Raw genomic sequence first — 27608 nt, forward strand, 5'->3', positions numbered from 1 at the left:
CTTCCATATTCATCAGACTCCTCTATGTTCCTTCAGCAATTGGAGAGCCCATTTGTTCTACTTTTGTACATACTGCATTGCATGCTTTACATAGGTATTTTAAAGCGACTACTGTTTATTCTGCTTCCCTATTAAACACAGAAGCAATGACCCTCTTTTCTTTCATTATCCTATATAATTGTCCAAATAATAGTAATATATAGTACTATGGTAGTAATCTATACCTCTTTTAATCCTCACAAAGCCTGTTAAGTGTTAAAATTCCTGTATCCACTTTACAGACCTAGAAACTGAGGTTCAAAGCGGTTACTTCAGTCCTCCCAAATCAAACAGCCTTTAAGTGGCAGGGAAGGTGGCATCCAAGATCAGGGCTAGCTCAGAAATCTAGCCTCAACGTCGAATGTCCCAGCGCGACTGGGACTGAGGTTCTGAGGGAAAGGGCTCCCAATCAAATCAATCAATATTGACAATACACAAAACCAACACCATAAGTCCATTGCAGGGCGCGTTTTTATTTGTTTAGCCGCATATGGTTTGGTTTGGAAAGAGGGGTTATGATCACTCACCTCTCCCAATTTAGCCCCGTCCAGCCCCTCCCTGGAGAGATCAACGTCCGGAGGCTGGAAGGCAAAGGGACCCAGGCAGGTGGTGACCCAGGCAGGTGGTGACCTCGGAGGCAGAATCGCGGCCTCGAGTCGCGCCGTAACGGCGAAAAGATTGACGCGGTTGGACCGCGCCATTTCCGAAGCGACAAGGGGCGTAGTCTTGGAAGCTTCCTTAAAGATGAATTGGAAAAGGGTGTTGAGGGTGACTATCTTCCCCTCCCGCCCTTTCTCTTTCTCCTCTCCCGGCTGGGTCCCCTGCGTGTATCCCACGGTCTGATTTACTAAGAGTCATGTGGAACAGGGGAGGGGGAAAAGCCACTGAGAGCAATTACGGTAACTCGGTGGCTAACGCAAAAGGACTTATTTACATATAATTTGCATGCTCAGGTACTTATGGAAATACCCGGTATGTCTGTACTTCCTTTCTAACAGGGCGGCCGCACCCGCCTGCTGGCCTGCTCTTCTCTCCTCTAGGCCGGGAGCGCCGTCCCTTATCCAGTAACTTTTACGACCTTTTCGGTTACCCAGCCTGGCATACGCTACCTCCTAGCCTTCGGAAGATTGACCCCTCCTCCCACCCGTAGGCTCCTCCCTTCGTCTTCTCCCTCTCCTGCTTTCAAAGGCCTCTTCCCCGCCCCCTTTTCTATTTCTGAACAGGCATGTTTCAGGCAGCTCAGCCGACTCCTTAGATTGCTATGGGATTGGTAGGGTCCTGAGCGTCGAAGAAGCAGGAAGGCACATCCCACGAAGAGCTGCTGGGACTCACAAGAAGACTCGAGCCCTGCTGGGATTTTATTTATTATCTGTTTGTTATTTTTGGTCTTGCTTTTGTGGAGGGAGGGAGGGAGGCTGTGCGGCTCGGTCGAACTTGAGGCAGCGCGAAGGCCCCCTCAGGCGGCGCCGAGGGCAGCCCCGAAGCCGGGGCCTGGCTCAGCCGCCGCCGCCGCTGTCAGGGAAGCGCAGGCGGCCAATGGAACCCGGGAGCGGCCGCTGCTGCTGAGGCGGCGGTGTCGGCAGCCCGACCCCGACCGCCCGCACCCCCTCCGCGGGGTTCTCCCGGAGGTAAGCGACTCCTACCCCGTGAGTCCCCCTGGCCCTTGTGAGTGGGGGTGGGGGGCCCTCTCCCACCCTGTCCCGCACAGCCTCTCCCCGCCCCCACACCTGGGTTCAACTACAAAACTGACGTCCTGGTGGCAGCTGCACCCCGAGTGTCTTCTCCACTCTTTTCCCTCAAGCCTAGGGTCCTCCTATGCTTTTTTGGCTTCCTCTTCTGTTTAGCTCCTCCCTCTGCCCCGGGGACCCACCCCCCACCCCCGTTCCTGTTGCCTCTGTCCCGAGTTATTTTCTATTAAGTCATGAACCCTTTCCACATCAGGACACCTCTTGTAATGCCCACCCTTGTTTGCCCTTCCTCATCATCTGTGTTCCCGCCCCAAACCTTTCCCACAGCCTCCGCCTTCATCCCCTTTCCTATTTTGCCCCTCTTCTCCGATGTCTTCGTACAGCCCCAGCACTGGGTTCCACTTCCCCGTGGCCCTCTTCCTCTGTTTCTGATTCCATTACCTCACTGCCACCCACCCAGCTCCTGGCTTCCAAGAATTGTCTCTTCCTCTCTCCTTAAGGAATCTCAGGCCCTCATCGGCATTCCCAAAGTACCATTTGCATTGTACTTTGACCTTAATTCTTACCCTTCTTCTCTAGAGTGCTTTATGAGCCCTGTAACTTTCTTTAGCTTCCCTTTCATCCCTCCTCAAACCCCCCAACCTCTGGAGGTTTGTTCCTATAGAAGAGAAAAGATCTGACCCCTTCCCATTCGGGATTTCCAACTTTGACACCTTCTCCCTCGAATTTCAAGGATTTTGCTGATCCTTGTGACACTTGATTTTGTTTTCCATGTGGTCTTCATGTGCTCTCTGTCACATTCTTCATCTTTACATACCACTTATTTCAGGATCAGCTAAACCTTGAACTGAGATAAAATGTGTTGGGAGGAGGGGGAGCCTCAGCTGTCTCACTCAGGCTTTTCTGGACAGAGGGTGTTTCTGAAGGATGGAGCAAGTTTTGAAGAAGTCCCTATCAGATTACACTTTGTTGACTACTCAGGATCAGCCACTAGGAGGGATGAACAGGCCCGCATGGAGACTGAATGAGGTTGTGAGAAATTTTGTTTTGGATTACTTAATTTTAGGCTTGTCTTTAAGGCATCACAGAGTAGAGTGTCTTCCCATCCCTGTCCAGATCCAGGAGTCAGTTTACTGTCTGTGGCTTACTGGAATAGTTTTGGTTGATTCCATAAGAGCTTAGGCCTGGGGTGGGGCTGGGGGGTAACTGGGAAAAGGAACATGAGACATTAGAAAAAGGTTGTACATTCGGAATCAGGATTCCTGGGTTCAGCATATGACTTCCTCACTTGACCTCTAGAGTGACCTTTTGGGGAGAATGGCCCACTCTGTGGGCATTGGTGTGTAATAGGTTATTTGTAGGATGTGGGTTAGGGGAAAATTAGACTTGGTTTATTTGTTTACAGAACATTATGGGTTTCTCAGACAAAAGGCACTTATTAGTAGTGGCTTAGCTGACCTGAGACTTTTCCTTCATTGTGGTCTCTCTGTTGGGTCTTTCTAGTTGCCAGCTGTGGTGATAAGTCCATTTGAAAGACAAGCTCCAGGCCTGCCTCCTCTGTTTGCCTTGCTTTTTTGCCCCACTGCATGAAATTACTGACCACCTCTGCTGTTCTTCCTGGACTTGGTCCGTAATCCAGATTTTATGGGTGGAAAGTATGTTTGTGGGAAAGCCCTTGGAGGGAGATGGCTGGAGAAGAACTTGGAAACGTGCTCCCTGTGTCCATGTCTCCCGGCCTATGACAGTGAAGAGGGCTGGTGAAGTTCCATTCATCTTCCGACTCTAGGCTGTCTGAAAGTAATCATGCTTCCTCTTCCTCCTTCTTCCTGGTCTCCCTCCTTGCTCCTGAGCCAGAGCACAGCCTCCTCATCTTCCCTTTTAGGAGGACTTTCACTCTTTTCAAATACCCCCAAAGAGAAATCCTGTTTCCTCTAGCTTCCCTGCTTCATTCTCAGAGCTGGGTCCATGCCGCATGAGAACATGTTTGCCAAACGCCATCCAGAGCAGCAGATTGAAATTCTTTGATTTGGGGAAGAAGTTTGGGTGGAACCTTTCAGCAATTAGCAGGAGACAAGACAGGGCCTCGTCCAAGCACATTTGGGGCTTGCAACAGGGAGTAACAGTTCAGAGAGAGGTGAGTGCACAGGTTACTTTCTTTGCCATCTGTCTCTTTCAGCAGGGGCTCCCAGAGCTGGCTTGGGCTGTCTGGCTGGAATCTGCCTACACCAGCTCCCATGGCCCTGCACAGAGACTTCTCAGCCTGATTCAATATTGACTTAACTACCCTGCGACCACTGCCCTCCCTACCCTCCTGCTGGTAGCTTGAGAATGCCCTCTTCCCTGATAACAACTCCCCACTGGGGCCTTGGGGAAGCACTTACCTGGTTCCTGCTAGGGCCTGAGCCTGCTTGACTGTTCAGCCCTGAGTTTCTACAGGGGAAAAATAGTACTCAGTCTCTACCTTATCCATTGAGGTCAAGGGGGAAGGATGAGCAGAGACCTTCTTAAAGGAAGGTTTGAGTTAGACTTTAAGATATAAGAAGAAACTTCTCAACAGCACAACAGGCAGCCTAGGGTGATGTGGAGTCTCTTTGGAAGAGCAACCTCTTTTTAAAAATTACTATCAAAGGTGGGGCGCCTGGGGGCGCCTGGGTGGCGCAGTCGTTTAAGCGTCCGACTTCAGCCAGGTCACGATCTCGCGGTCCGTGAGTTTGAGCCCCGCGTCAGGCTTTGGGCTGATGGCTCGGAGCCTGGAGCCTGTTTCCGATTCTGTGTCTCCCTCTCTCTCTGCCCCTCCCCCGTTCATGCTCTGTCTCTCTCTGTCCCAAAAATAAATTAAAAACGTTGAAAAAAAAAAAAAAAAAAAAAAAAAGGCGGGGCGCCTGGCTGGCTCAGCTGGTGGAACACACAACTCTTTTTTTTTTAAATTTTTTTTTTTTCAACGTTTTTTATTTATTTTTGGGACAGAGAGAGACAAAGCATGAACGGGGGAGGGGCAGAGAGAGAGGGAGACACAGAATCGGAAACAGGCTCCAGGCTCCGAGCATCAGCCCAGAGCCTGACGCGGGGCTCGAACTCACGGACCGCGAGATCGTGACCTGGCTGAAGTCGGAGGCTTAACCGACTGCGCCACCCAGGCGCCCCAGGAACACACAACTCTTGATCTCGTGCTTGTAAGTTCAAGCCCCGCGTTGGGTATAGAGATTACTTAAAAATATAAAATCTTAGGGGTGCCTGAGTGGCTCAGTTGGTTAAGCGTCAGACTCTTAATTTTGGCTCAGCTCATGATCTCATGGTTTGTGGGATCAAGCCCTGCACTAACAGTGTGGAGCCTGCTTGGGATTCTTTCTCCTTACCCCTCCCCCCACACTCACGAGCTCCCTCTCTAAATAAATAAACATTTAAATAAATATGTAAATAAATAAATGTTTGAAAAATTATTATCAAAGGCAAACATATACTGGGTAACAAATCCAGTGGCACTTTTATGATGAGATCAACAGTTCCTTTCCATTCATCCCTACTCCTATTCCTTTAATGTCTTCCATTATCACAATTTGTTTCTGAAGGTTAGCACTGTAGCATTGGATAAAATGCTTGTGCCTCTATTTCTTGATTTATTAATCGTAACAAAAGAGGATTGAACTTTAGAGGATTTACACTTCTCGTTTATATAATTGTCACTTTTATTTATTAGAAGCCTGTGTAACTATAAATAACATATGTGACCCTCCCTTTCTTTTCCATGAACTTGTAAGGGTCTCTATTTTTTTAATGTTTTATTTATTTTTGAGAGAGAGACAGTACGGGCAGGGGAGGGACAGAGGTGGGGGGGACACAATACGAAGCAGGCTTCAGGCTCTGAGCTGTTAGCACAGAGCCCGACACGGGGTTCAAGCCCATGAACCACAAGATCATGACCTGAGCTGAAGTTGGACGCTTAACGACTGAGCCCCCGAGGCGCCCCTGTAACAGTCCCTTTCAGCTACTCACCTTGTAGGATTAAGATAGTGGCTTCACTACCTTTTTTTCTAACTCACATGATCCATCTCAAAGGGAGGGAAATTGAGCTTGCCAACCTGCTTGGAAATTCAGATGTTCTCTTAAGACTATTCTATGAAAATACAGGAACGTGTAAAAACATGAGGTTTGGTTTGAACCAATCCATATTTATCTATTCCCCCAAGAAGGGAATGGTGGTTAACTGGGTGAGAGGATTGATTTGGGGCTTTTTACCTCCTATCCTAGCAGAGGCCAATCCAGGAAGGCCTTTAATGGAGACCAGTAGAGGGGTGGAAGGTTGTTGCTTGGAATCTTTTGAGGAGAAGTGGGAAACCAGGTTAAACATCCCCTCCCCCTAGAGGATTTGCAGACATTTACTTAAATCCTAGGTCACATAGAACACATGCATGTATAGCCTCTCTGTCTGCCCCTGCTGCGCTTTGCCCTGAACAGCCGCCTGATGCTCAGATGAGGATTCCCTACATTGCCCAGACAGTAAGCTCTGGAGCCCAGTCAGTTTTTAATACCCCCCACTCCCATCGCAGTGCCTAGAAGCCAGCTGCTAGACTGCGGCAGGGGAGGCATTTTCAGTCCCCTTTATCTAATTGGAAGGACAGTTTAGACTCCCAGTGTGAAATGTGGGGCTCAGTTGTTTGAACATCTTTGAGAGCATAAGAGCCATTTGATACTAAAGATTTGGATTTTCTTCTCTTTTTGCTTATTCTCTCTCTCTCTCTTCTGAGAGAGAGAGAGAGCATGCAAGTGAGAGGGGAAGAGGGAGAGAGAATCTTAAGAGGCTCCATTCTCAGCATGGAGTCTGAGTCAGCGCTCGATCCCATGACCCTGAGATCATGACCTGAGCTGAAATCAAGTCAGATGCTCAACAGACTGAATCACCCAGGCACCCCTCTTTTTTCTAATTCTCTTACAAGGGGAAGGGTGATGAATACAGGACCTGTTTCTTCGTTTCTTCTTTAGCTTTCTAGTCCTTTCCCTTTCTTTAGAATGGTTACTTACCAAAGCTATATTGTCTTTGCTTTTGAAAAGGAATGAATTGATGTTGAAGACCATATCAAGATTTAGGTTTTAGAAAATCCTTTTCCTGTTTCTTATTGTCTAAATTGGCAACTCAACACCTCCTTCCCCCCATGACTTGCTTCACATGCAAGCAATCCCTGAGGCTCAAAGAGGCCAAGGGAGGTCCACCTCCAGTTTGGTAGTTTCTAGTGGCAGAGCCTCCTACATAGGAGAAGAATCCAGTTTTCCTGCACCTCATGACACTGTCTGGTTCCCTAGGGAATAAAGACTGCTAGATGGGGGATCTGTTCAGTGAGGAGTCCCCTGAGTACTGTGATGTGGGATTCCTGGCTGAGCCCTGGGATTACAAAAAAATAATGGCAGGCTTACCTCCCTTGCTGGTGCCAGTAACAATCCCAATTGTGATCAATGTGGGCAGGCATCTGCTGCAGATCCTGGTGAGGTCTGTGGTGCTAAATGTGGGAGATTGTCTGAACTTCACATCTCTCAGAAGTTTTGAAAAGTGGATTTTAGGAGCTTTTGGTGACTTGGAAGTCTCTGGAATAGAGGGAAGGGGAAAGATGTACCACTCATAGACAGATTGAGGAAACAAAGTTAGTTGCATAAAACAGTTGAAGCTGTCATGTGAGTTTTTCAGCAGACCTAAAAGGTAGTGGTCTCAGTTGAGTTAGAATGACCCTCTGCTGCAGAGAGCCCTGCAAAGGTGTGGCAAGGGGAGATGAAACTTCCTTATTACTCCTGTGTCACCTAAAGCTGCGAGTAGGGACAGATCCACCTAGACAGCCATGCTGGTTCTGCTGCTCAGAGGGTGCTGCCCAATTTTAGGAGAGATAATGAACAAGTTGCCAAATTTTTACTGATTCCGAGCTCAAGCTGCATCGGAGAAATTAAATTCAGGGATGGGAACTTCTTGTTTGACAGAGTTGGGAGAAAGATAAACTGAAGAAGCCTTTTTTGGTGATCTCTGAGAACAGAAGAGTTCCTCATCTGTCTTCCAGCAAGACTTCAGTGGGGACTGCTGGGAGGCAGGGAGCTGGACTATAATAGTATTGGCAGAGCAGAATAGCTTTGACTTTTAACGTTTTAGAGGTTCAAGAAGAGGCCCTGGGAGGGTGGCAGTGGAAAATGGGGCTTCTCAGTGTGATCAGAGAATTTGTATCTTGAGCCTTTTTTCACCTACCCAAAGTCCTATGTCCCCAGATTCACAAGCATCCAAGGTGATGTCACTAATAGTTGGAAATTACCTGCATTCCAGCTCTACAGTAGATTCTGCCTTCCTCTTGCTCATGCTCTTGAGTTTATCTTAGATTCATTCTGTGTTTTCATGAAGAGGCCTCTGAGCCCATTGCTTACTACAGTCAGATTCTGGAGCTGGGTTGAGCTGACGTTAACAATGTGCCTCTCCCAGTCCCCGTTTTGAAATTTCCTTCAGTTCTGCACTAACTCTTCTGATGTGGATTCAGTGAGGCTCTGAAGAACCAACCGTTCTAGGAGAGCAGTGGATTTTGTCACTCCAGAGAGAGCTTCTTGGTGATGTGATTCCTGTTCCTCCCTGTAGTTTGCATGTTATAGACCCATGAGCTCTGGCCCAAGTTCTTTTTTTCTCTCAGCCCTTCCAGTTCTTGAAGTGTGTGTGTGATAATGGGGAAAGTAGTGTCGGGGTAGGAGAGAGCTGTCATAAATGTTTTGGAGGATTCTCAGACGAGTGTAACTCAAGTTCACTTTCCTTACAAACAGTATATGCGTGCGCGCACACACACTTGCATGCGTGTACACTGTTTACTAGCCTGTTAGGTGATTGGGAGTCACCTAATATTTATTGACTGCTAATGTGTGCCAGGGACTGTGCTAGCTCCTTCTACACACATGAAGTTATTCCACACAGTAACAATGAGAAATAGATGTTTTTCCCATTTTCCAGTTGAGGAAACTGAAACTCAGAAAATAGATGGTTTGCATAAGATTACACATTTCATAATGGCAGAGCCAGGATCTTGAATCCCATCCCAGCCTATTTGACTCCAAGTTCAGGAGTCTTTCCACTTTACTTCAGCTACCACAGCACTAGAGAAAGAGAGAATGGTGTCATGAAGTCAGACAAGCAGAGAAATGACACACTTCTGCAGAGTTGCTGATGGTTGTTTTAGAGCTGTTTTCTTCTAAGTGAAGCCTGGATGTTATTTGCTGGCCCTATTCCTTGGGAACTTTGAGTCTAAAGAGAAGGTAAAGTATCTGTGATTAGAAAAATATATGAAGACTTTGATACTAAATAAAGGTGAGATGCTTAGGACCTGTGTATAGAGTGTTATATGAGTAAGGAAATAACAGATTAAAGAAGAAAAGAAAAAGGTTATGGGCAGGCATGTCAGGGAAGACCCAGGAAGAGCACAAAGATAGGAAAACATTTGAAGAGTTAGAGACAAGGGAGTAAGACGAGAATTGCTTCCCAGTCTATCTGCAGAATGTATACACCTATACAAACATAACATGTAAAGCAACATTTTGCAAATACAAGGTAGGAACAGAGGCTAAGCCGAGTAGCTAAGTGCAGAAGGAAGGAAGAGTAATGTGATCAGCCATAGAGGTAGGCAGGGGAGGCTCCATGGGAGATGGCTTGTCGTCTGATTTTGAAGAAGTCCAGGAAGACAAAAAGAGGAGGGGCCTGGGAAGGTTTCATGGTGGGCAAAGGAAGACCCGAGGATGCCACCACTAACTGGTGTGTATGTGTCTCCCTTTCTGTTCCTTTCTCTCTCCTTCCTCCTCCAGCTTGGAAGCTCGAAGTCTGGCTGTGGCCATGGGAGACATGGTGGTGGAACCTGCCCCTCTGAAGCCAATTTCTGAGCCCACTGCTGGCCCACCAGGGAATAACGGGGGCTCCTTGCTAGGCGTCATCACGGAGGGGGTTGGGGAACTATCGGTGATTGACCGCGAGGTGGCTCAGAAGGCCTGCCAGGAGGTGCTGGAGCAAGTCAAGCTTTTGCGTGGAGGCGTGGCTGTCTCTAGCACAGGCACCCCGCTGGAGCTGGTCAATGGAGATATTTTGGACAGTGCGATCCGTTGCCTGGATGATCCACCTTCCCAGATAAGGGAGGAAGAAGATGAAATGGGGGCCACTGTGGCCTCAGGCACAGCCAAGGGAGCAAGGAAGCGGCGGCAGAACAACTCAGCCAGACAGTCCTGGCTCCTGAGGCTGTTTGAGTCCAAACTGTTCGACATCTCCATGGCCATTTCCTACCTGTACAACTCCAAGGAGCCTGGAGTACAAGCCTACATTGGCAACCGGCTATTCTGCTTTCGCAATGAGGATGTGGATTTCTATCTGCCCCAGTTGCTTAACATGTACATCCACATGGATGAGGATGTGGGTGATGCCATCAAGCCCTACATCGTCCACCGTTGCCGCCAAAGCATTAACTTTTCCCTCCAGTGCGCCCTGCTGCTCGGGGCCTACTCTTCAGACATGCACATTTCCACTCAGCGACACTCCCGTGGGACCAAGCTCCGGAAGCTGATCCTCTCAGATGAGCTGAAGCCAGCTCACCGGAAGAGGGAGCTGCCCTCTCTGAGCCCAGCACCTGACATGGGGCTGTCTCCCTCTAAAAGGACTCACCAGCGCTCTAAATCCGATGCCACTGCCAGCATAAGCCTCAGCAGCAACCTGAAACGAACAGCCAGCAACCCCAAAGTGGAGAATGAGGATGAGGTAAAATGCCTGGAAGGGGCAGTGGGGCAAGGTGGCATGGAGACATATAGTTCCTCTGTCCTTTTTTCTCCTTCCCTCTGTTTCATTTCACTGATAAAAGCATGGGATGTCAGAGTGGAAAAAGACCTTAGGATTCATGTATTCCAACTGCCTCATTTTACAAAGGAAGAACTCAGAGACCCAGAGAGATAAAGTGACCTCCCTCGGGTCATATAGCTAACAGCAAGACTGACACTCCTGACTCTGCCCGGGTGTTTTTACTCAACTTCCCTGCCTTTCCATTAACTGTTTACTGAGAACTGTGGCAGAGACCCCTCCCACCCTGACTTGAGACCTGGGGTATCTACCAGAGCCTCTCAGAGCAGCAGCCATGGGGGAGGAAAAGGGATGGTGTGTGTGCTGGAGGGAAGGCCTGTTAAATACAGCCTTAGCTTCATTCTCCTGGTCCCTCCTCCTCATAATCCCTCTGCCCCACTCCCAGTGATCCTGCTTTTTGTCGACTTAAGAGTAAGGTTTATTCCCTGTCACTGAGGTATCTGCAGAATGCCCTTGTGCCTGCCTTTCCTCCAGAGAAGGGATGTCTTGCTGGGATCTTTCACTTTGCATTTGGGAGAAGCACAAAGGGGGAGGGAAGCAGTCTTGGTGTGGAGTAAATCTTGGGCATGCCCAGAGGCTTGTCAGAGACTTGAAGGCTGGAAAGAGGAGAAGGCTGCATGAGCAGCTGGGGGTGTCCAGTTTAGGACCCAGAGCAGGGAGGAGATAAGCACATCAGTAGGTTATGCCCAACTGCCATCCCATGTCTGGACAGATAGCTTGGGAAGTTGCCAGGGGACAACCAAGTGTCAGTGACTTGGTGTCCCAGCCAGACAATGGTGCCCCAGTACCCCCTTCTGACTCACCACCATCCCGGCTCTCATCCTGGCTGCCAGCCCAGCCTACGAAAGAAGGGAGAAAAGAACAAGGAATTTGCACTTGTTGGAAAATGCATATAGCCATGGTGCTGGCATGTGCCCCTGTGGGGCACATAACCCACCCACGGTTTTGATACAATGAGACTTCTTTCAGCTTCTTTGAATCAGAGTGACTAAGGAAGGGAGAAAGCAGGAGGGACAGAGACTACAGAGCCTGCTTTCTGGAATTTTGGGATTTTGTTATGATAGTTTAATAATCGTGAAGCTAACAGAGCTAACATTTATTGAGCATCTATTATGTGCCAAGCATCATGCCAGGTACTTTACGTTTCATCCTCACAAAGTCCTAAGAGATGGGGATTATTTTACCATTGGGGAGACAGGTTTAGAGAGGCGAGGTGATTTGCCCAGGGCTGCTCAGCCGGGCCTCAATTCACAGCTGATACTCCTCCATCATTCAGCCAGGCCATCTTGCTTACTTCTCAGCATCTGTTTTCCTAGGCCCTCAGCTGTCAGAGTCCACCTGGGGAAGAATGGCATAGGCCTTAGCCATCTAGGTTTCCACAGTTCCGTGCACAGGCAGAAGAGGTCAACTGTTCTCAGAACCAAAATGGACCATTTCCTTTTCTGGTTGAGCTTGGCAGGGAAGTTCAGAATCATGAAGGGAGGTTGTTACAGAACAAGAAGAATCATTTAGATCTGGTGGGACTACGGTCATGAAGGGTTTGGGAGCTCCTCCTCTTGGGCTCAGGCCCATAGCAGTGTGTGTGTGAGCAGCTGGAAGTGAGCCCCTTGGTGCCTCCTGTCAGGCATGGCTTTTTTCTGTGTGCATTTGATGGTCCTCATCTTAGGATCAGAAAAGCTGAGGCCTCAGGGCTACTCTGTGCTGGTCCTTGATCCCTCTTCCTTGGTTCTAACTCCTTCCCAAGATGCAATCATGAATGACTCTGAGACCTAGGTATTCTGTTAAATCCTCTGGGATGGCTTCTCTGGCTGCCATTCTTTCCAACCTGGCACCTTATCTTGGGTCACTAGATCCAGGAAAGGAAGGAGATACCCCATCCCTAGGCATTCCTGGGTTATCTGATGCTGGCAGAATGAGATACCTGAACCCACTGTGCGTTCTTAGGAAACGTGAGAGCAGGAGTGAGAGAATAAACATGAATGTCTCTACAGGTCCAAACACTGGCGTCTGGCACAGAGGTCTCTCCAAACCCCTTTGTCAATTTGAGGATACATCTGTCAAGGTCCAATACCAAGGGAATGGGTTTGCCTCCTCCTCCTCCTCCCCTGTTATGCAACATTCATTCACTCAACAAATGAGGTCGTACAGTGTGCAGAGTGTCCAGTGCCAGAGGCAGTGGGGGCTGGAGGATAAAGTACGGCCTGTCCCTCCAGGAACTTGGAATGTTGAGACCCCATTATCCGAGAGACCATTTAGTGTGGGACTCCTGATTTTGTTTCCTGAAACTTCACTGAATTCATTGGTTCTAACAGTTTTTTGGTGGAGGTCGTGACTCTCTTGAAAAACTGTCTCCTGCATATAAGAAGGAAGTCACCAGCTTACTAAACAAAGCACGAAATTATCTAAAGAGAAGCTCTGGAGAGTAAAGTGAGGCTGCAGAAGAGGCGGCCCTGGGGCTGCCGGTCTAGCTGTCCCCCTGCCCGGAGTCTCCCTGCACAGTCGTCCCCTCCCCAGATGTCACACAGGGTTCTGTTTTCCTCTAATGATGGATCTTTTCCACTCTGGACCACAGCAGCCAAGGGCTCTAGCGCGGATTTCTCCCACCCCTCACCATTTCAGCCCCTAGGACCCACCGCTTCAAAGCAGTTTTTGTCAGCCTAACCAGAGGACTCTGCTCAGGTGGTTTTCCTTCCCGTTTGTAACCAAAATGCTGGACATTCTGACCTAGAGTAGGAGCAGAGATGATTTAGGTACCACCCCCACTCCACACCCCGTCCCCACACAATGACAATCCTAGTAGATGAGCTTTGTCTTTTCAGGACTGCAACCTTTGTACAGAGAAATCTGCCACGTGTCACACTGGAAACCCCGGTGGGCCTTCCATCCTGATGCGGTGTGATGTCAGCTTCTTGGCCTCAGCTTTTGTCCTGGAGCTGACTCAGTATGAGTGACTCAAGCCTACAGAGTAGGACAGATATACCTCCCTTCCCCCAGGGCTGTTAATGAGTCAGACAGGGCCCGTCTGTGGAAGACTCAGCTGGAACGTTGCTAACGGAGCCAATATCCTGCCTGCTGTTTCTTCCCCAGCCAGCTCATAGGTAGAAATTGAGCCACTAAGTCAGAACAGACTCTGGCATCCTCCTCACTGCCTCAGCTCTCCCTCCCACCTCTGCCTACCTACCCAAAGCAGAGGAGTTGTTGCCTTGGCAGAGTGTTTGGCTTGCCTTCTCCCTCAAAGTGCCCTTCTCCCCAGATCCTTCAAGGAATGATCTGCCTGTAGGACCTCCAGCTAGAAGAGAATGTAAACCATGGAATGGAATTAAGTAGATGCTTGACATCCTGATTGCAAAGTAGAAGCTCAGTGACCACTGCCCTCCTGCCCCGGGACCTCCCAGGGCTTTGTCTCCTAAGGCCAGGCCCCTGCCCTCCTGCAGGTTGGTGCACAGGTATTGCCCCTTTGTCCCTGCCCTGGGAGACCTTGGCAGACAGAACTCAGGATGGGTCTGTGCATGAGCTGCAACAGAGCCGCTGGAGGAGAGTTTGACCACTAGCCCTTTCCCCTGATTTGCTCTAGACACCAGTAAGACACAGGGTGAGATTTAGACAAATCCCCTCACCTGGGACCTGGATGGCTGCTACCCAGCTGCTCAGCTTTCTCAGGTGGATGCAGCTAGGGCCAGCTCCCCAACTTGGGTCCAAGAATTGTAATTTATTGAGTGGGGCATGAAATAACCTGATAGGAAGCCTGCGGAGGTTTGGTAGATAGAGTCATCCCCTCCTTTATGCCCAGCAGCATCTAGCCCCGAGGTGTCATGCTCCTGGCTCTGAAGTGTCCCTTGTCACCTGCTTCAGTGTTGGGACTGGTCTTCCCAGGGTGATAATGAGGCTGATTGGAGAGGAGACACCCTTGACACTGAAAATTTAGCTTTTCTCCTTCCTCCCTGCTGTTTCCAAGAAGCTGGAGGAATGCGGGCTTTCCAGTATGGGGGCTACACAGCTTGTTACATTCAGTCCCTTTGTGGTGGTTTCCACAGAGAAGACTCTGGGTGGGAGCACATGAGTGGACGAAGAGAAAGCAGACAGCTTGCCAGGGCAGTTACCGCCCTGAGGCACCCAGATGTTAGAGGGAGAGCTGGGTTCAGGCAAGGAGAGAAGGGCAGAAAGTGAAAAGCACAGGCCCTCTGTCTCTTCAACCCTTCTTTTACGAAGGTCTGAGCCAGCAGCCTTCCAGTGTCTCCCACAAGTGTCAAGAATTGGGGCAAGTGGTGTTTCTGGGTTGACTTTCTCCCGTTAAAGCAGCAAGGTAGAGATCACAAGAGAAGCTGTTATGATCCAGGTTGGAGCTAAATTCTTTGCCTTTGTCTCTCTCCCCTCCCTCCCTGCCCCTCCTCCTCCCTTTGCCCTCTGGCCCTTTCCCAGGAGCTCTCCTCCAGCACCGAGAGTATTGATAATTCATTCAGTTCCGTAAGTGGGGCCAGGCTGGGACTGGGTGGCAGGCTCCCCCTGTGGCCGCATTTCCTCTCCGTCCCCAGGTCTTCTGAGTCCCCAGGCCAAGGCTGGAGTTAAAAGGTGCCTTTTTTTCCTGGGAGAACCGCCCCTCCCACCCGGCCTCCCCAGCCTGGAGGAATCCCCCGTCCTTTGCCTCTAGTACCCTGAGTCCAGGTGGGGCCTTCTCCCAGATGCACCTGGGATGCAGCGTGACTCAGCCCCTGTTCCTGGGTCTCTAGAGAAAACAGCTGGGAGAGAGGTAGAATTTACCCCTGGATTCACGCCAAGAACTGTTTGGCAGAAACCCCCAGGATCCTGTTTCCCCCACCCAGAACCCTTTCCCTATGGCTTCTGCCATCAGACCATCAAATATTTATTCAGCCCTTCTAAATGCTAGCCCCTGTGCTGGGGGAGCAGACTTCAAAAGCAAACAGGATTTGGCCTGAAGGAAAGTTTTACCTCCCCACAGCTGGTTTTCTTTTTTAGCTTCAACCACCTTTCTTCCAGGTCTGAGTTCTTCCCTTTCCCAGCTCACTGCCAGGAGGTTCCTTAATCTGCATTCTCCTTTCTTGTTCCCTCTGGACTAACCCCGTGACCCTCTGATCCCACAGGGTCTTGGACCTTGTTGCTGGGCAGAGACGTGAGAGGAAATGCTGGACCCTCTGGGAGTTTGGATGATTTTTTTTACATTTTCTTTTTGATTTATCTACCCAGTCAATTTTCTCCGTTCTGTGCTGATTTCCTTTCAATCATGATTCCTATCTCCTCCCATGTGGCAGAGCCTCTTTCGAGGCCTGGGGTCACATCTCCAACATACTCAAGGAATGTAGGGGCCCCCGACCCAAATGCTGATTGGAGGATGGGAAGGAATTCTGCCTTTTCTAATCTAAGATGACTCTGAATTGGTTGGGGTGGAGGGTCCTTGGAACAGTGACCATTTGCCACCTGAGTGGATGGATTAGGGGATCAGGATGAATGAAGGAGTGAGTCTCCAAATTTCCTCATCCTTTCTTTTGCTTTCTCCATGAGGCCCCTGTGATATTTCCAGGGGCCACAGAAGCCCAGTTCTGCAATCTTCCTGTCTTTATCTCTTTTCAACCCTGTTTCCCAGAGCAACCCTGATTGATTCTGATACCCTGTTTCATTATTGTGTGGAGCCCTAAGCCAGCACCCCTGTGGGGCAGAGGCTGAGAGATGAGCTGTTCCTTTAAACCCTGGCCTTTTGCACATGCGGAGTTGGGCCTGGTACTGCCCAGCTTTCAAAAGAAGCTCTTCTTTGCAGTGTAAGGGAGTGAGGGTAGAAATTCTCAATTCTCAGGAAACTAAACAGGACCCACAGAGAGGGAGAAAAAGGCCTGGTGAGTGAAATACTGTTTCTACCAGAAGAGGAGATACTGTTCTTACATAGCTGAGGGGAGCTGGGATGGAGCTGCTGGTTGGCTACCTTGATAAAGTGCCTTTATGATAGAAGGACTTGGACTGGGAAAAGAGCCCTTCTTTGTGTCCATCTTTCCTCCTACTCCCACCTCCCTCCCCAGACAGACTTTGCCCTTTCTGAGAATGACGAAGTACCCAGCCTGCGGAGCCAGGCCACAGCAGGGAGCTAATAAGGGGACGCTAGTCCCTGAGAAGGGGGAAGAGGACCTAAGGAAGAACCACTGAAAGAGACAGGACTTCAGGGCCCTTGGCAAGGGCTGAAAGGAGCTATTGCTTTCTCCACCCACCTCCCCGCACCTCCCTCCCTCCATCTCCTTTTTCTGTCCCCATAGATTGTTCCTTCATTAATGCAAAGTCTACTCCCATCCCCTCCTCATCCCCTGCATGTGCAATGACCCCTTGTAAGAGACCGTGGGGTGGACCAGAGGGATGCCATGGAAGGTAACAGAAGTCATTTGAATGGCATAAGTCCTCCTTCTTTGCAAGGGGACATAGTGACTCAGAGCTCCCCTCCCCAGCCATGTGGGCTCTGGCAGAGCCCTGCAGCAGAGACTCAGTCCAAGAACCTTGAGCCGAGTGAAGCATGTCAGGTGTAATCAGCTCTTCTCTCCGTCCGCTCCACCCATCTTGAAGCCTTGGGACAGTTCCTAAGGAGCTCAGGGCCAAGAGAAGAGGGGTGCCTCCCAGTGACCCACATTCATGCCCCCCTCCCACCCAAGAATCAGCCTGTGGAGGAGTGGGCTGGCTTTTCTACATACTCCCAGCTCAGGTTGTCTGGGGTGGAGTGGTGGGATCTGCTACCAGTGCTGAAAGGTAGCTCCTTCCCTAGGGTTCAGACATTCGGATCCCTGGCCTGCATGGCCAGGAGTGACTGAGTGGGTGGCCCACTTTTTTCTATGGTCTCTTCACTGTCTTTTACTTCACCCCCCCGTAGCCCGTCAGACTGGCTCCTGAGCGAGAATTTATCAAGTCCCTGATGGCAATTGGCAAGCGGCTGGCCACGCTCCCCACCAAAGAGCAGAAAACACAGCGGCTGATCTCAGAGCTCTCCCTGCTCAACCATAAGCTCCCTGCCCGAGTCTGGCTGCCCACTGCTGGCTTTGACCACCACGTGGTCCGAGTGCCCCACACCCAGGCTGTTGTCCTCAACTCCAAGGACAAGGTAGGTGGACTCTGGCCCAAACCCAGCCCTACATTTGACTCTTCTCCCATGGTTGTCCAGGTTTGTGTATATGCCCAGGTATGCTGCACCAACATCCTGGACTCCTTCACGGTTCATGTGCGCCTGTCAATCTTGACTTTACCTCAGTGCTGTTGTGATCCTGGGGCCATCTTGTCCCCCTTCTTGGGCCTTTTTTCTGGTCCCAGAGAGGCCTAATTTTTCTAGTCCTCCTCTTCCCATGGTCAGGAGAGTTGCTCTCCAACCTCCTTCCAGCCCATCTTTAACTCTTAGGCTTTCCAGGCACAGTGACAGTGGGAGTAGAGAAATCTCTTGTTTCTAAGACCTTCTCTCATCAGAGTGGGCAGGGAGGAGAGAGAAGGATGCCAGACACACGTTGGAGAGAATTAGCTGAACTTGTGTGCTGATTGGAATGAGTACTAAGGTTCGGCTTCTTCAGAAGAAGTATTGAGGATTAGAACCCTGCTTGGAACAGCACCCAGCTTTTCCCTAGTCTCTTTGTTTATCTTTAGGACAAGCCCCCAGAGGCTTCCAGGCCTCTTTGATGGTGATAATCAATAGTTTTGCCTAAGTGCATCATCTGTACATGTGGGAGCTCAGCTGAAACATTCATTCATTCATTCATTCATTCATTTATTTATTTTTAAAGATTTTATTTTGAAGTAATCTCTACACCCAACATGGAGCTCAAACCCGTAACCCTAAGATCTAAGAGTCACATGCTCTTCCAACTGAGCCAGCAGGCGCCCCTCAGCTAAAACATTAAAAAAAACCAAAAACTAAAACCTGTGCATGCTCTCACACAAATTCTTGAAATGCATGTTTGCAGGACAAGTTCCTGCCCTGAATGTTGTGTTCACAGTGTCAAGGGACTGACAGGCAAGGGTTGGAGCTAGGAGTGGGCAGCTAGAAGGACAGTGTTAGCAGAGGGGAGATTTGGGAGACGATGGTGGAGCTAAGTGGCAAATACTGGTCTCACACCCACTGCACCCAACCCTGCCAGGCTCCCTACCTGATCTATGTGGAAGTCCTCGAATGTGAAAACTTTGACACCACCAACGTCCCCGCCCGGATACCCGAGAACCGAATTCGGAGCACACGGTCCGTGGAGAACCTGCCCGAATGCGGTATCACCCATGAGCAGCGGGCAGGCAGCTTCAGCACCGTGCCCAACTATGACAACGATGACGAGGCCTGGTCGGTGGATGACATCGGCGAGCTGCAGGTGGAGGTGAGGGAGCTCCCAGGAGGTGGTACTGGGGCCCAGCGCCCGTTCTCCAGGAGCTTTCGTTATATTTGAGACAGGACCACACACCCTGAGAGGCAGGCTGAGGCAAGTGCCCATACGAATGAGCTAGGTAGTAACGGGGATGAGGGGAAAGGCTCTGGACAGAGCTAGTCTGGAATATTCAGGTGGAGCTCGTTTTCCTGCTGAAGGAATTTAGGTTAAATATAAGGATGAATTCCTAAGCCCCAGGGAGTGAGGGAAACTTAGAGTATTTATTGAACATTTGCTATATAAAGCTGTCTTATGGAAACAGAGAATGATAAGTCATACATTCATTCATTCAAGAAATATTTATGGGCCTTCTTTGTGCCAACCTTGAGTGCTGTGCAAATGGCCCCTGCAAGGAGTTATGACCTGAAAAGACAGACGACAAGACCAGTCAGCAGGTAGCTATAGTCCGGCGAGACCCCAGTTGTGCTGCAGAGGGCAGGGCGTTAACGGGAGCACCTGAGGGTAGAGGTAGGACTTACTACAGACTTGGGCCTGGGCACACCTCAGATGATTTCCTAAGGAAGTAATAGGTCAATGCGCCTGAAGATGGGTAGGAATTTACTGGACAGAGCACTCCTGGCAGAGGGAGTAGCAAATGTGCAAAGGCGGAGGACAAGAGAGCTCGGCCCGGTTGAGGAACTGAAGGACATTGTGTGTGACTGTGATGTGCGGTGTGGGTGAGAAGTGGTGCAGAAGGAGGCTGGAGAGGTTGGCATGGGCCCGGTTGTAGGAAGGATCCTATCAGCCATGGAAAGAAACTTGGACTCTCGTGCAGAGCCAGAGCCACATTTTATGGAGGACTGTGACACAACCACATTTCATTTTGTGAAGACAGACTCTCTGTCCTTGAGCTTACAGTCCAATTAGGGAGACTGGACACAGACATCTAAGGGGAAAATTTTTGTTTAGGATATACAACAGGACAGTGTGCAGTAAGTGCCGAGTGGAGTTGAGGAGAAGGGATCCACTGCGAAGGAAGGAGAAGGGAAAGGCCTTGCTGTGGACCCTGGGGTCTGGTAGAATAATTTGTATTTGAGAGAGATGGGGAAATAAGACTGAATGGCTGAGACTGAAGAAATAGTCAGAGGCGACTAGTCGGGAGAGGCTCTGTTCTCTCCTAAGGGAGAATGAGGCCAAAGCTGTGGACAACACCTAGTAGAAGGCCTGAAGTCCAGCTTTCTGTGGCCGTTGTGGCGGGGCTGTGCAAACTTGAGCACACTTGGGGTCTTCTGAGAACTTGTTAAAAGTTCAGACTTCCAGATCCCATTCCCAGTAATTCTACTTCAGACTGATGGCAGGAAATAGGAATCTGTGTTTTAGCAGCGTTCCAGGCAATTCTGATGCAGGTAGAGTCCACGCCTGGAGAAACACTGCTGTAAGGCCTGTGTGAGTGCCTAGGCGTTTGGGGTCCAGGTGGTGAGGATGGCATGGAACCAGGGCAGTCTTTCTGGAACAGCATCCATAAGGTGGTGGGGTGATTGTGACACAGAGGCAGCAAGCAGGCAGAGTGGCTGGAGGAGTAGATGACAGAAGCGAGGCCTGTGCTTGGCACTTCTGACTTGTGGTCCCCTCCTCTCTCAGCTCCCTGAAGTGCACACCAACAGCTGTGACAACATCTCCCAGTTCTCTGTGGACAGCATCACCAGCCAGGAGAGCAAGGAGCCTGTGTTTATAGCAGCAGGGGACATCCGGTATGGCCAGGCCACCACCCTGCCCCTTGTTCCTCCTCCCTCTCAGGCACTGCCTGTCTCTGTCCCCTTCCTGTATGTCAGCCTGTCTTTCCCTCTTCTCTTTCCTTACTCTATCCTTGTCCTGAGACCACAAAACTTGAGGCAGTGAAGTTGCAGGTTGAGAAATTACTGGGCTACCGCAGAACGACATTACATTTTAAGAGGACTCCAAAGGGATGAAAGCACCAGAGGACGGAATTAGAACAGCGTTTCTCGGACCCAGTCTGAGGACTACACGTGTCAGAATCAAGGGAGAGGGGAGGAGAGCTTGCTGGAAGCACAGATGCCAGAGCCACACCTGATCTGACTCAGAGTCTTGGTGGAGGAATGGGGCCTGGTAACCTGCATTGCAACATGATTACAAACCACCAGGTTAGCAACACTCTCAGCCAGGTTTCTAGCTCTGTGTGCCCAGAGTCAAGGAAAGAGTACAGGAAATTCCGGCATTGACAGGGACATGAGGCTCTGGGGTGTCTCCTCCAAGCAAATGATATAGTTTCTTCCTGCTAGACGGCGGCTCTCGGAGCAGCTGGCTCACACCCCCACAGCCTTCAGACGAGACCCAGAAGACCCTTCTGCAGTTGCTCTCAAAGAGCCCTGGCAGGAGAAAGTAAGGTGAGTCAGGTGGGAGTGGTCTCTAGGCCCTCCCAGAGCTTGCAGGCGACCCGGGACTCACCGCACCCCCTGTCTTGTCCATCAGCCTCTCCCAAATTGTCAGGCTCCCAGGCTTTTGAGTCCTTGCCTTGTGGGGAGTTTGATCTGGACTTCGGGCAGAAGCAATGTCTGTCCTCTCCTAGCATCACCCTTTGCTTTTGCCTCTTTCTTCACAGGCGGATCAGAGAAGGCTCCCCCTATGGCCACCTCCCCAATTGGCGGCTCCTGTCAGTCATTGTCAAGTGTGGGGATGACCTTCGGCAGGAGCTCCTGGCCTTCCAGGTGTTGAAGCAATTGCAGGTAAGAGGGGGCGGGGGGGGGGGATGGGGGGACAAAGGTGAACAGCCAGCTGAGGTGAGCGTGCAGGTTGTCCCGCAGGGCGCTTGCTGGGGCCCAACTTTCTGCCCGGGGCTAACTTGGATGCAGACACAACTTGAGCTGGTGCTCCTTCCCCAGTGCACTTCCCCAGGAAGTACAACCATGGGAACAGCTCCACAATGACCCCTCGCGGCCTTTTTGTGGCCCATGTCTGCTGTGATCCCTGAACTTTGGGGGCTGGGTTTGTCCTTTAGTCTCCGAACTGGCCTGTGGCAGGTGGCTTGCAGTGTGCTGTCGATCCCCTGAACCTTTGAATTGGTTGCCTGCAAGCAGCTTCGCCTATTTCATACAGTTCTTTCTGAAAATATTGTCATTTTCTAGGGAGGGCTTTTCTGCACCTAAATCCTTTCTTTGCCTTTTTGGGGCTTTCTATCTATCCGATGCTTTTCTCACATACCTCCCTGTGTATTGTCGGGCCCTGGACTTTTTTCAAACCTCCCTGGTCCTCAGTGGGATCAGTGGGTTTTTTACTCACTTGATGATCCAGAATCCAAAACCATGGGGACTTTCCAAGGTTGAGGTCAGAGGGGGATTTTAACCTCCTCCCCCAGTTTGGAAAGATGATAGTCGCATGCTTCTGTGTCTCCTCACAGTCCATTTGGGAACAGGAGCGAGTGCCCCTGTGGATCAAGCCATACAAGATCCTTGTGATTTCGGCTGACAGCGGCATGATTGAACCAGTGGTCAACGCTGTGTCCATTCACCAGGTGAAGAAGCAGTCACAGCTCTCCTTGCTCGATTACTTCCTGCAGGAGCACGGCAGTTATACCACTGAGGCATTCCTCAGTGCCCAGCGCAATTTTGTGCAAAGTTGTGCTGGCTACTGCTTGGTCTGCTACCTGCTACAAGTGAAGGACAGGTGGGTGAACTCCTCATCCTAACCTTGGCCCTTCATGTGTGTTCTCACTCTTCCCGCCTCCCGTTGCCTAGATGTCAAAGTGGAACAAACAGCACAGTTGAAGCAGCGACGTGTTTGCGCGCGGGTTCAGCAGGGAGGCAGGCTGACAAGTACTAGGATACAGAGGCAGAGACCTGAAGGACCTAGGGGAGGAGCAAGGGATTGAGCAGGCAGTATCTTGAAGGATGAGGAGGACGAGGCTAGAGGGTGCTGTGGGGCAGGGACCCTCCAGGAGAGGGACCAGCCCAGTGTGCTGAAAGCCGGGGCCACACTGCCTGGCAGAGGGAGCAGAAGGCACCGCAGGTAAGCCGAGGCCAGGTCGGAGGGCCTCCCTTGTGAGGCCCAGGAGCCTCAGTCTACAGGTACAGGAGTGACAGGGTCCAGTCTGTGTTCGGTGACTGTTCGGTGACCGCCCCTGTAGCGCTGAGGGTGAGGCTGGACTCATCCGGGTCTTCAGCAACAAAGCCAAGAGGTACTGAGGCCCGGCCTGAGGGTGGTGGTGGCGGTGACCAAGAGCAGGAGACAAGATGCATGTGAGGGACATGGTGGACACAAAGTTGTACCTCCCAGCCCCATACTCCCTTTCTTGTTCCAACACATGACTTCCAAAGCTTTTAAGTGTCTGTTGTTTCCCCCAGAGTGGTCATTTCTTTCAATATCACATTGAACTTTGTGAGGTCCGACTTCACATATAGGTGAACAACGTGTTGTACAGAGATAGTTACCCCTGAGAAAGTCTGTCTTGGAGAGTCTGTCTCCGGACAGTGAGTGACTCAAGGTCAGCATCCTGAATGTTCCTGTGAGTTGCACCTCTCACTGGATAGAGGGCAGCCTCCTGGAAAGACAGGTATGCAGTGGCCTGAACTCCTAGGGCTCCCGGTAACATGGCAGTGTGCGAAGATCTGACTAACGGGATGTTTAACAGAAATCTCACATCCGTTAAGTACCTGTCATGGCCTGGCATTCTCGTATTAAAAGCCAACAAAAACCTTGTGAGGCAGGCCCTTCCCCCAAGGGAAATGAGGGTCCAGGAGCTTTTAGGACCTCTGCCTATTCTACCCAGCCAGCCCTACAAAGGAACCCAGCAGAGGCTCTGCATGCACAGGCCGACAGGAAATGTGATTATTTGTAAGGATTTTGGTTGCAAGCTTTAGACTATCCCTGAAGAAGTAGGATTTTGAACCCAAGGCCCAGAGAGCCTGGAGCTGAGCCCCGGATTGAGTAAGTGGGTGGCAGGCGGGCAGGTGCTAGTCAGGCCTTTGAACTTTCCTGTAGGAAACTAGTGTGTTTGGAAGAGTAGGGATCATCCTTTAAAGAGGGTGAGGGGTCAGGCAGCTGATAAGCCTTGTAAAATAAAGAGCAGATGTCATCAATCTGTGAATGGATCAGCCACTGGAGAGAACTGGTGACAGTGAATCAGGTAGAATCAGGTGTAAGATCTCCTTAACTGCTGCGGAGAGCCCTGGACCACCTTGCAGCAGAGCGGATTCCAGCATTTGAGAGAAGCCGCCCCTCCATAGCCATGGGGCCGTGGGCATGAAAGTCCCTTCTCTTGGGGCCTCTGTTTCCTCACCTGTACAATGAAAGGTTGGACTAGGACATCTAAAACCCTTCTCGCTCCCAAGACTGCCTGTATTGCTAAATTTATAATGCTTTCCCCAAGGAGGAAGGACTGAGGTGGGGCTGGCTCCCCCTCTCTCCCCTCTTTTAGCCAGTCACACCAGACCTAGAGAAGGGGTCTTCAGACCAGGAGCTCTTAGCCTGCCAAAGCCTCTGTTGACACTGAGAAAGAGGGTTAGGCTGAATGGACCGGGCTCACATGCTTGGCATGCTAACTGTTCCTCCTTCTGCTGGCCATTTTGGGGGGATCACGGAGACCTGGGATTTCTCTCCCTCTAACTCTTCTTCCTGCAGCTAGCCTGTAATAATTGTCTCCGGAGATTTTTTTTCTTTTAACGTTAGTGATCTTACCACGTAGTTAGAATCTCCTGCTCAGAGCCCCACGCTGTTTTACACGTACACTCCGCTCGGCCTGTGCTCTTATAGTGGGGCTCTGCTCTGCGAGGGGCTGACAGGAATTACCATGAAAATACAGGTAAAGTATGTTCTGACTGGAGGCCTCCCACTGAGCAGAGGGCTTGGCCTCTGAGACAGCTGGCTGGAGCTAGAGACCTTTCCTTGCCTCCAGGTGCTCTATTTGGGATCAGTTTGGGTGCCAGAAGCATGAATTTTGGAAAATGGGGATATTCTTAAACTGTTTTCAGTTGTTAATGCAATTTCAAAAATAATCATAATACAATTTCAGATTCCACGGCCTTTGATAGCAGTTTACTTTTCTGATTTCCCTTTCCGCTGTTAGCTTTAGGTCCTAGGAGGTTGGGCCCAGAGTTCTAAGCAGCAACAAACGTGGCAGGAGGTGCCCCTGCCTGGTATCACGTGGCCAGTGTGTTGCAGCTTGAGGCTCCCGCCTCAGTCAGACTTACTACTGCCTCTTTCTCTCCTCTGCCCCCTCCTCAGACACAATGGAAACATCCTTTTGGATGCAGAAGGCCACATCATCCACATCGACTTTGGCTTCATCCTGTCCAGCTCACCCCGAAACCTGGGCTTTGAGACGTCAGCCTTTAAGCTGACCACAGAGTTTGTGGACGTGAGTCAGGAAGGAGAGGTGCCTCACTATGTCCTTTCTCTGTCTTGGGAGAGGGAGCTATGGGCTCCCCCCAAATTAGGGACAAACAACAGAAATGGCAGCAAGTCAGGGTGAGGCTGGATGTCCTGGGAGGCTTCCTGCCTGATAAGAGAGCGGGGAAGTCATGGAGTTTGCCGTGTCTGCCCCAACAGAGGGGGTCCTGGCTGGCTTACAGGACACTGAGCCCTGTGCACACACAAGTGTCCCTTCACAGGTGATGGGGGGCCTGGATGGCGACATGTTCAACTACTACAAGATGCTGATGCTGCAGGGGCTGATTGCTGCTCGAAAGCACATGGACAAAGTGGTACAGATCGTCGAGATCATGCAGCAAGGTGGGCTGGGAAGAGGCCATATGTTTGGGGACATGGCAGTGCCCATAGTGCTTCAGGGTTCCCACTCATATTGGGGCCCTGGAGCATGGAACTTCCAAAAAGTGGATTCCACCTCAAGACTGGGGGGGGTGGGGATTCCCAGAGGGTTTCCAGCTCCCATGATCTAGTGCCATTCTTCCTTTGGGACATTCCTCCTGATTCCTGATAGAGCTGGAGGGGAGGTGGGGGGAGGGTACGTGGGGGGTGGTGCACAGGCCACAGAAACCACCCTCTAGGCACACTCAGGGAAAGAACAGCGTCCCTCCCTGTCTCCTGTCCCTTGTCTGCCTTAGCTTGTTTCCTTCCATGTCTCTGGCTCTTCTCTTTGCCACCCCAGGTGTTTCTGGTCACCACTTTCCCCCCTGCTGGCCCTTGACCACACACTGCCCTGTCCCTAGGCCCCTTCCCTGTCCCAACACTGCCCTCTCCTGCTGAGCTGGAAGTATTCTCTTGGCTCTCTTCTTGATCTGCTCCCACAGAGCCATCTCCTGGCTACCTCGCCCTCCTGTCCCAGATCCCTCCTCTCCCAGCTCTTCTGGGCCCTGTCTCCATCTCCCTTCTCAAGGCTGCAGTGCACACTGGGCTAAGCTGCCAGTGTCCTCCTCCTCCCCGCCCCTGCCCCCACCCCACAGGTTGTCGCCGTTGCTCAGGAGCGTCCCCGTCTGGCCCCGTGATGACGGTGGCCCAGATCATCTGTGAGTGTCAGACGTAGCATAGGCATTGGCCTGCGACCAGATAAGTGCCCAGCTCAGGGCCCGTTCCCCAGACCCTCTCCCCAGCCTTCCCTCTGGGTCCCGCTCTTGGCGAGATGGTGCTGGTCCTCTCCCCTTCTGCCCTCATGCAGCACCTGGAGGGCCTGAGGAGTGTGGGGTGCAGATGGGCTCAAGACGGAACTCCCCTTCCCAGGCAGAACTGTGTCCCTCCGCAGCCAGGGAAGGCGCTGAAGTGGGAGGGGAGGGCCTCGGCAGACAGCCCATGACCCGCGCCCTCGCCACTCCCCCAGGCTCTCAGCTGCCTTGCTTCCACGGCTCCAGCACCATCCGCAACCTGAAAGAGCGCTTCCACATGAGCATGACCGAGGAGCAGCTTCAGCTGCTGGTGGAGCAGATGGTGGACGGCAGTATGCGGTCCATCACCACCAAGCTCTACGACGGCTTCCAGTACCTCACCAATGGCATCATGTGAACCGGCCAGCAGGGGTGGGGGACCCTCCCGGGAGGAAGCCCTGCCCGCCCATGGGAACAGGAAGGCAAGAAATACAGAGGATCATGTGGTAACTGTAGAGCTTGCTGGGAGTGGGAGTGCCAGCGGTGGCAGGGCCCAGACCTGCCAGGACCACCCCTCCCGACAAACTGCAGGACTTGATGCCCTCCCCCTCTGGAGGAGAGGCGACAGATGGGAGGGACACTGGGGCCTTTCTGCTCCTCACCAGGGTCCACAAGGTTCTTCCCTTAGGCCATCCTTGCTGTGTTCTGGGCCCCAGGAAGGGGGGAGGGTGGGGACAGTAGGTTCTTGGTACTTAGGACTCCTGTGGTTGGCCTTTGGCTGTGCTGCTGCCTGCCTCTGTCCCATCCTAGCGGCTGGCTCTGACGTAGGGTCCTGCACGCTTGGTGGTTCCCAGTCCCGGGGTCAAGGGCGGGAAGGACTGGGACCCCTCCTGTGGGTGAGGGGATCAGTCTAGCCACAGGGGATTCCTTGGCCTGATCCCTCCCCCACATCCAGGGAAAGAACTCTCAACTTTTTATTTTAATTTTTGTTTGAAATAAAGTCCTTAGTTAGCCATCTGTGTCATTACTGGGTTGTGTTTTTTTCAGGGGTTGGGGCTGGGGGGGATAGGTGAGGAAGTGTTGAGCAGATGCCTCAGTGTCCCTGATGCAGAAGGCACCACACAGAGCCAGGTGAAAGAGGACTGCTCCTTCCCTGCCTTGGCTCAAT

General features: G+C 51.1%; 1 protein-coding gene and 1 long non-coding RNA gene across 6 annotated transcripts; one reads left to right on the forward strand and one right to left on the reverse strand.

Moving 5' to 3' along the window:
- Positions 1 to 492: 492 nt before the first annotated feature.
- Positions 493 to 1166, reverse strand: LOC131503961 (uncharacterized). The gene is made up of 2 exons (XR_009257709.1): positions 1009 to 1166; positions 493 to 776 (listed from the first exon to the last, which is right to left on the reverse strand). It is a non-coding gene; the product is annotated as an uncharacterized LOC131503961 (long non-coding RNA).
- Positions 1159 to 27455, forward strand: PI4KB (phosphatidylinositol 4-kinase beta). 5 transcript variants are annotated; one of them, XM_058715778.1, is made up of 13 exons: positions 1159 to 1667; positions 9534 to 10470; positions 14986 to 15030; positions 17426 to 17653; positions 18675 to 18902; positions 20532 to 20641; positions 21191 to 21295; positions 21511 to 21634; positions 22306 to 22571; positions 25128 to 25260; positions 25514 to 25634; positions 26306 to 26368; positions 26677 to 27455. In XM_058715778.1, exons 2-13 carry the CDS (start codon positions 9562 to 9564, stop codon positions 26856 to 26858), a joined length of 2514 nt encoding a protein of 837 aa, XP_058571761.1. In that variant the 5' UTR covers positions 1159 to 1667; positions 9534 to 9561; the 3' UTR covers positions 26859 to 27455. The 5 variants fall into 5 exon arrangements, with proteins under 5 accessions (XP_058571761.1, XP_058571764.1, XP_058571765.1 ...); XM_058715781.1 differs by lacking the exon at positions 26306 to 26368; XM_058715782.1 differs by lacking the exon at positions 21191 to 21295.
- Positions 27456 to 27608: the final 153 nt, after the last annotated feature.

Source organism: Neofelis nebulosa, chromosome 2, assembly GCF_028018385.1.
Source record: "Neofelis nebulosa isolate mNeoNeb1 chromosome 2, mNeoNeb1.pri, whole genome shotgun sequence".
In the NCBI taxonomy this organism is placed as follows: Eukaryota; Metazoa; Chordata; class Mammalia; order Carnivora; family Felidae; genus Neofelis; species Neofelis nebulosa.